The 8,998-nt window shown below is 37.2% G+C and overlaps 2 protein-coding genes across 3 annotated transcripts in view; one reads left to right on the top strand and one right to left on the bottom strand.

The window, feature by feature from the left end:
* Positions 1 to 4,357, top strand: LOC118743364 (salivary glue protein Sgs-3; the record flags this gene model as incomplete). Of its 2 annotated transcripts, none has more annotated exon segments than XM_036475988.1 (3): positions 1 to 68; positions 149 to 1,046; positions 4,171 to 4,357. In XM_036475988.1, coding segments are annotated over 3 exon segments (1,071 nt in total). In that variant the 3' UTR covers positions 4,341 to 4,357.
* Positions 4,358 to 5,234: 877 nt separating this feature from the next.
* LOC118743366 (SET and MYND domain-containing protein 4) overlaps positions 5,235 to 8,998 on the bottom strand; it is a gene marked incomplete in the record, with an annotated part of 9,260 nt that continues 5,496 nt past the window's right edge. Inside the window, 3 exon segments of the mRNA XM_036475991.1 lie at positions 5,235 to 5,983; positions 6,068 to 6,407; positions 6,465 to 6,800. Of these exon segments, the coding sequence (XP_036331884.1) occupies positions 5,789 to 5,983; positions 6,068 to 6,407; positions 6,465 to 6,800 (871 nt within the window).

Genomic DNA, 8,998 nt, shown 5'->3' with positions numbered 1-8,998 from the left:
TTGGTGAACGGAAGTGTTTTTTTAAATACATATTTTAATAAGCGAGTTTGAGTTGTTTTCATAAAATGGTAATTAAAATACAACTGAATTAAATAAATGCTGCCGTTATAATTTCTACAGCTAATGAATATTATTTCTCTCTTATAAGATGAAAGTGCGCTTTATTTTGTGCGGTATTCTATTTGTGAGTGTTGCTTTGGCGCAAGATTTTGAGCCAGATCCTTTAGAACCCGAAATTGGGCCGTTAGAACCCGAAATTGGTTCTTTAGAACCCGAAGCAGTAACAACGAATGCACCAGAAAGGACCACTGAGGAAGCAACTGCGTCCGTTACTAGTGCGCCAACAACTGTCACGACGTTAGAAGTTACAACAGGCATCGCCACAACGACAAGTGGGGAGTCTACGACAACAATAACAATAACTGACAGACCAACAACTGCAACAGCTGAAGCGACAACAGAAAGTCCTACCACGACTACTACCCTGACAGCGGAGGAGCCAACAACAATAAGGACAACTACAGAAATCCCAGTCACTACTACTACCATGACTACGGAACAACCGACAATAACAACAACAACAACAACAGAAAAATTAGCTACCACTACCACCACGACAACAGAGGAGCCAACAATAACAACAACGACGACAACTGAAAGACCCACCTCTACAACTACTACGACAACAGAGACGCCGGCACCATCAACAACAACGACAACACAACGCTCCACTACATCAACTACACCCTCTATCCGGCCAATTATATGGAGACCAATAACAAGGAAACCAACAACAACTACTACCACTACCACAAAAGCACCCTGGCAAGGCTATCCATTTTATCCGAAACCAAGCACCACAACAGCACCCAAAACATCTACAACAACAAAACATCCAGGTTACCCACCATATCGACCGGCGAATCCTTGGGAGCCATATACACCCCAACAGCCGCAGAAGCCAACTTATCCGCAAACTTCGCAACAGAATCGTTGCTATTTTAAATCGCAACGTGGCTCACCATATTTGCAGTTGCGCTGCGGCGGTAAGTGGAAAATCATTTTTTTTTTGTTTTTTTATTTACAATCAAAAAGATGCATGCAGCCGTCAAGCGTAATGATTATTTTTGCCGCAAAAAAAATTGTTTGGAGTGCGATATGCTAAATATGGTTGTCTATGACGAAAGTAAGAGATACAGAAATATGAATCATTGGCGATTTTTCTGTATCTTTGAAATATTTATATGTATGTCAGTCGTGCTCAACAAAATTTCTACATTCTACATATGTATGTATGTACATACATATCGCCATCATCAAGGCACAAAAGCTTTAATATGCAATTTCTAAAATTTATAGGAAAAGCAAACAACTTTTCAAATTAACATTGCTTAAGGTGCATTTCTAAAGATTATACATACATATGTATGTATATAATTGATAATTTTTAAAAATATCTCCTTGAGTTTTGGTTTGGGTCCGCAAAAATTATGGGCAACCTAGGACGACCCGAGTTTTATTTATATTTTATGAAAGTAGCTGAAGTAGGAAAAGTGTACTATTCAAAAATATAAAAGTAGCCCTACCACCAAAATAATTTTTGCACAGATCTCGAACTTCTTTAAAGAAATAGCAAATATCGAAAATTAGTTTTTCAGGCGTTCAAACCTTTGAATGAAATGCCAGCAATGGCACTAGTTTTCTATAGTCCCATCTGCTTAAAGATAGTAATCGCGCGACTAAGTAGTGCAATGTGCTCCACTCCTTGCTAAATGAAATACAATAGACCAAAATTATGATGGCTGGAACGCAACTTATCTTAGACACTTTTTACACAGAATAGGCAACGCTATTGTTCAAGAATCTAGATAGATGATAAGCTTCATTCGTAAAAGAAACTTGCATCAAAAAGTTTTCGATTTGAATTTCTGTTCTCCGTGGTGTTTTAGGGAATTCAGGTTTTAACATAAAATTGGATTGGTTTCATAAAAAAAAATTTATTAAAGTATTGCTACAAATATTTCGGCTTAAAATCCTATGATTATGTATACATTTATTTTCCTACACTTACCTACATACACTTGTTTATTTGATGTTTATATTTTTTTATAAAAGTTTACCACTTTACCTAACCAAATAAATCCACATTTCAAACTTCGTACAAAAATTATGAAAATTAAACAAACTTTAACATTTGCACCCCAAAAAATTTTAAACATTTCATTCAGAATCTTTAGAAAAATGTGGGGTATGCAGTTTTGCAACTCATTAAATTTAAGATTTTCTAACGCCTTGAAATTTGCACTTTAGTCTTTGAAATTTAATGAGTTACAAAACTGCATACCCGAAATTTTTCTAAAACTCCGAATAAAAAGTTTAAAAATTTCGGGTGCAAATATTAAAGTTTGTTGAATTTTCGTAATTTTTGTACGAAGTTTGAAATGTGGATTTATGTGGGGCTGGATAGGTAAAGCGTTAGACTTTTATAAAAAAAAGTATAAACATTAAATAAACAAAAGAAAAATAGCCAAAACTAGTCAAAAAGTCACTTGACTTAATCAGCTGACCACAAGTGTATATTAAAATAGTATGCAAAAACTGAGTTTGCCACGAATTTAGTAATTTTCTCTTATTTTAAAATGCTTGGCCGGTATAAGGCTTCCTTTAGAAATTAAATATGTGTATTCCAGTACTGCCTTAGCGTGGTCCTTTAAGTCAAATGAACGACTCTTTTCAGTCTCACCCCTTCAATCGGTAACACCACTGTCATAGATTTCACATATAAATTTTTGATCCCCCATTGGAGGACGGTTAAGGCGTGAAGCAAAGGGGTAAAAGTTCAGATTAACGAAACAATTGCAAGGTGACACCTTTTCAATAGTGGTTTAAATTTTATTTACGCTGCATTTACACGTTCAAGAAATTGCTTTCAATCTGCTCACACATATCAGTTGTCAAAAACGATTTTTTTGAACATGTTAGCCTCAAGGAAATGTCAATTATGCCAATTTACAAAAATATTTGGTAAATGTAAAAATCAGTAATAAATCAGTACAAACTCTCAAAATCAGTAGATTTTGCGCACTGATTTCGGGTTCTTAAAAATCAGTACAGTAAAAAGTCAGCACATTTAATGATTAAATCAGTGCATCTGGGCACCCTAGTTCGGACGTTTCTTTTATTTATTTTTTTTGCGGAAAAATTTTAAGTTTAAGCATGCGTGGTAGCCACCTTTTCAGATGCACAAACTCTGAGATCGAAAAATTTGATTATTACCGCAGTAAAATACTTTCGTAAAGCTGTCCATAAACATGTGATACGTTCGAGTGAATTGTTCTTGCTGAACGTAATTCTTCATCGTGTACCTACGGCGTTGTTCGCGTACAAATCATATCAAATTGAAAAATTTCTAGTTTGTTTTTTTGATATGTTCGACGTTGTTCGCGATGTGTGAGGCATTATTGGCGAACATTTCCTCATTTCATCATGACTTTTTAATTTCAAGTTTTGAAGTAAGTAAATCGTGTATTTATCCGTTTTTGGTTGACTATTTCTCGGGTTCGCTCTTATACCACAAGAGGTTTAAAAATTATCAAGTAATCTTAATAAATTTAATAAATCACAACTCAACTGAAAACAATTAAAATTAATTGGGAATTCCTGAGATTGGTACGCAACTTGTCCCAATCTGACCTAATAGAACAATCAGCAAAATATATTTTTAATCATTATCAGCGTATTCCGCGAAGCTGAACAAAATTATCATTTACATACATACACATATATGTATGTAAGTGTAAAGGCTGGTTTTCACTATGTCATATTTTGACGCCAAGAATTTTTACATAACTTTACGGTAATATGGTTCAAAAACAGATCAGGTCAGATAGCCGATTCAGCAGCGCATGTGCGCGACTCAAGCCATATCCTCATCGAAATCAATCTACATATATATACTGCTATTTAATTCCATTTAAAAATGTGTATTCACTTATTTGATGAAAAAATTGAATTTGACATAGTGCGAATTTTATAGAAATGCCTTGAAATCTGCCTTAATTTAGCAATTCATATTAAATATATCATTTGAACAATTTAGTACTTGTTTATGGCCTTTAAATTCGCTTCTCTAAACGAGTTTTATTAATCTATTCCTTTTTTTCACCACAGGATGGCAGTACGTCTACCACGTGCAGTGCTACCGTTGTTGCATCTACAACGATGTCAGCTATGCCGGTTGCAACCAAGTACATAGCTCCCACTGCCAACAGCAGCAGCAACAAAAACCACAACAACAACACAGTTATAATACATACACCAATTATTGGTATAGCATTTAATGGGCCGTACAGCTGGACATGCGCATGATCTAATATATCCCAGCAAAAACTTTCGATTCTTTGGTAAGCGCTTACTTTTTGTATCAATGGAGGAATGCATTACAATTTACCTCAAGACAAAATTTGTCACTTTCTTGTTTACCCACTGCATTACAGGCAATGCCGGGGGAAAGCATTTTTACATTTTCTCGCTTACCGCCAATGACATGTCCAGGTTAAAGTAATGTGTTCTGTAAACTAGAAGGTTTGTGGTGAGTTTCGAAAAGTGCTTCCCAGTCGAGATTCACCACTTACCTGTAATGCAGTGGGTAAACGAGAAAATGAAAATGTTTGACTTGAGGCGAATTGTAATGCCTTACTCCATCGATACAAAAAGTAACCGCTTACCAAAAACAGAAAAGTTTTTACTGGGCTGCTTGCAACGATGCATACACATTAGGGTGGTCCAAAAATGCATGTTAAAAAGTAAAGTCGGAATTTTAATGCTCTCACCGCCTAAGATTGTGCTATACCGAAAAGAATATACCCCTCTTTTTTTAATTAAAAAATATTTAGAGGTCTCTCGAAGTTTTCCATATAATTTATATGGGAAAAAACGACCTTTCGTAGAAATGGTTTAGAATTCTTGAAAATCAATATTTTTCGATCGGTAAAACTCTATTCCTCTTTAGGAGATTCCCAATAATATTACCCAATTATTTATTTAACCGCCAAAATCCCCAGAAAATGCAATGGGGGAAGAAATAAAAAATCGTTAGTATTAAAAAATCATTGTACAAACAATTTGGTATTATTATTGGAAGTCTCACGTAGAGGAGCAGAGCTTTCCCGATCGAAAAATATTGATTTTCAAAAAGTCTATACCATTTCTACGAAAAGTCGTTTTTTCCAATATAAAATACATGGATAGCTTTGAGCGTTTTGAGCGACCTCTAAACATTTTTTGATTTCAAAATAAAAAAGTAGGGGTATATTTTTTCCATATAGAGAGCATTAAAATTCCGACTTTACTTGTTTTGGACCACTCTAATATACATACTTATTTACATATTTATGTGTAGAAGTGACTGCAGAATGTGGTGAATTGGAAACACGTGGAACCTACTTATAAAAGCATACTTACGAATCGACAATGTTGCGCTTTTCTACATTTTATTAAGTATTTTAAATGTGTATATTTTACAAATATTATAAACGATATTGCGCAGTTTTTTAATGCCTAATGTTTTTCTTGCCTGTTTGTAAATAAATTTCGAAATAAATGCGACTATTAATTAGCTGGGGAAAAACATTTTAATAAGTGTGTAGATATTGAATTTCAACTAATCCATAACGCAATTACTAATTGCTGCGAAACCATTTCGAATTTCATGACCAATGACAAACAATTAGCTACATAACTATACATACACATATACATATGTAGGTATTTATTTTGTGCGCATGAATTAATTCAAATTATAGAAATTACCCAAGTGCAGGAAGCAATCCTTTGTGTGCTGTTGACATTGACAAAAATCGGGGAAGGGCGGAGCCAACACCTCGTACATAATGCGTAGTAGGTCAATGAATTTATTCAACGCCTTCGCGTAATCGCCCGCATCATAGAGACGCTTGGCAGTGCGTGTCATCAATTCGGTATCCTAAAAATGCGTTGCAGCAGCAAGTCAATTAAAATCACATCTGCGATACTTATTAAGCAAAGCAAAAGCTTTATTTATGCCCACCTGCATCACTTTGAGGCCCTTCAAGATGTTCGTGCTCTCGCCGCAAGTCACGCATTTGATCATGAAATCGTTGCACGTCGCCGGCACTTCAATAATTGCCCTGCACTGTTTGGGGCCGTCGCAGCGGAAGCGTATGACATCGGTTGGCAGCTGATCGAAGGTGGGCCAATTTTCCAAGCACGGGTCGCATGTACAATCGAACCAGTAGAGTTTTTTAAGTTCAGCTTGACGCTTTTCGCGCCCCTCCTGCGTATAAATGGGACCATAATTCTCTGCAATTTGTAGACCAGCTTCGATGGGGCGTATGGTGTTCACGTGTATAGTGGTGCCGCGAAAGTATCTGCAAGAGGGAAAGCAAAAAATAAAAAAATAAAAAATTTGACCACACGGCAATCACCTCACTACACCCGGATCGCAGGAGTGATTGAAGAGCGCCAATGTCGGATAGAGTCCACCACCAATGAATACCGTCTTCTCATTGCTATCTGCCTTCTTCGCATGCAATTCGGCCACTTCGTGCGTATTAAATTGTACGAATTGCAAAGTGCGCAAAAGTATGCCGCCAATAGTCTCCAGATCTTCAGCTTTGGGCGATGCACCAAAGTAACCAGCTTCTGCGAGACATTTTGTTAGAAAGCGGGCCATCAGTGCATGTTGAAAAAAGTTCGATGGTGGACGTGTTTTTTCATGACGCTCCAAATGGGATACTCGTCTGTAGTCATCGGTGGGCAGTCTGTAGAGGAAAAATGCTGTTTAAAAATCCAAAATGCATAATATTCTAATGGACTGTACGCTAATGAAATCAAACGTAGTGCAGTGCTCTTCACCAGAAGGTTTTATGAAAGTTTCACGTTGAACAAAATACTGTTCAAAGCCTTAGCAGCATTCTGTTAATATAAACCGGTCTCTGTCTTGGGTAAGACGTGGGGCCTGTCACTCTTTGATCAGACCTGTTATCTATTAGGCATCCGTGGTGTGGTGGAGCAGACTTTCAGTCAATAGCATGGGAAATCTGTTTACCTATGCTTAAAGAACGATCGCCCAATTCTGTACGGGAGCATGCCGTCATTGTCTTTGACCGCGAAGAGGCCGGGCTTAAAAGAAAAGGGTGGTGATATAATACAGTGTGGAGTGAGGCGGAATTCGCTTGAGGCAGAGGTATTTTCAGTGCCACCATTTTCTGTGAAGGAAATTTTTTTTCACAATATTGATCTCTCTGAAGCGAAGTGCTGGCTTAGCCCAAATACTGAGCCCGAGCTCACACATTATACCAATGGCTCCAAAATTGACACAGGGTCAGGACTTGGAGCCTTTTTCACGCGGCACGGACAGTCTTTATTGCCTCTATTGGCGAATATGTCACTGAATTCACAGGCAATATACTTGCAATTCTCCAGGCCATGGATTGTGTGGATAGCCAAGCTGCATTTGATAAAATTGCCTCTTATTAGCTTCTAGTTCGACAATCTTAATATCGAATAAATTGTGCTGAAAAATATGACCATCTTTAGAAATACCTGGTCATGGGACATCTGAACATTTGGCTGGACAGGGGTCAGGCCAGCTATTTTTGATCCAAAACCAATTATATTAAAACAAGGAAATGGCAAATTTGAGCGATAAGTAACGGAGTTTCTTGATCGACTTTCGATAAGTTGCATTAACACAATTGTGCCAAAAATCGGGCCAGTACCCACCTCAGTCATCGATGTAAATACTTTGGATTTATTTCTTTCAAATCCGTTCGGTTACAGCAAAGTGATTGGATTTCCTGCCAGTACCTGTGCTATTTAGTAGAAGACCAGCTGCCTTCTCTGCAGTATAAATCTTAGCTAGGAAGAGGTTGCAGAGGTTTGGCAAGTCTTCTTTGAGCAATCAGTGTAGATGGATATACCATCACCTGCCACTGGTAGGCCTATGACCAATTTTTCTCTGATCAGAAATTCTATAGATAGCCTTGTATTGAAGACCCACCCCAGCGTAAAGTAAAGTAATCACAGCTGGCTTCAGGAGCGAACGCTGGTAGGGGTTTTGGGGGTTCAAACCCCTCCCGAAATGCCTGCTAAAAATTTTAAGAAATTTCTCTCTTTGTATTTAGTTAATTACGTAAACAAAAGCAATACTGTTTTTATTTCCGTAAAAGTTTGTACGAATTTTCAACTATTCGCAAAAATCTGCAAATAAAGAACAAACCGAGGTGAATGAGCACAAGCTTGGAAGCATAACCGGACTAAATATTGATGTTGATAGATAACTAATACGCCATGACATTTTAACGATATACATTTGCGACCCCGCGCCCGCACTCACAGACACCATGCCTGTATGTAATTGACTTATACTTGCAACAATGCACTTTCAACATAGGCTGGAATAACTTTAAGACCATAAGAATTGGCAGGCAAACTTGAATTCACCTATATATATAAATGTGAATGTCTGTTTGCTTATTACCTTATAACTTCTGAACCGCGGAACGGAATCGCCCGAAACTTTGCACACTTATTTGCTTTTTCCCCGGGAAGGTTATAGGCATAGAGAAAAATGGGCTGTGCTGGAAAAGAGGCCGTGGCACCTCCTATACTTACTAAAATTTTCATATTGTATATCTCTTGAAATATTTGTGGTAGAGCATTGGAACTTGCTGTCGAGATAAATAAAATTAATTCCATACTCATGGGAAAAAATTGGCGGTATTGGAAAAGGTGGCGTGGCACCGCCAATAGACCTGCAAATGTTTAATCAGCTAAAACTTCGGAACCATAAGTCGAAAGAATTTGCAATTTGGTGCGAAGACATGTCTACGGGAGGCGCTTATTGTAAGGTATATATAAAAGAGAGCGTGGCACATGAACTTGAAATTTGGTATGCAAACATATCTATGGTAGGTGCTTATAGTAAGGTATATATAAATTAGTTTGTAAAAGGGGG

Source organism: Rhagoletis pomonella, unplaced genomic scaffold (assembly GCF_013731165.1).
Source record: "Rhagoletis pomonella isolate Grant_MI unplaced genomic scaffold, Rhpom_1.0 Rhpom_scaffold_00007, whole genome shotgun sequence".
Lineage (NCBI taxonomy): Eukaryota > Metazoa > Arthropoda > Insecta > Diptera > Tephritidae > Rhagoletis > Rhagoletis pomonella.
The sequence above is the reverse complement of the archived record's forward strand: the minus strand, read 5'-3'. Positions and strand labels throughout refer to the sequence as shown.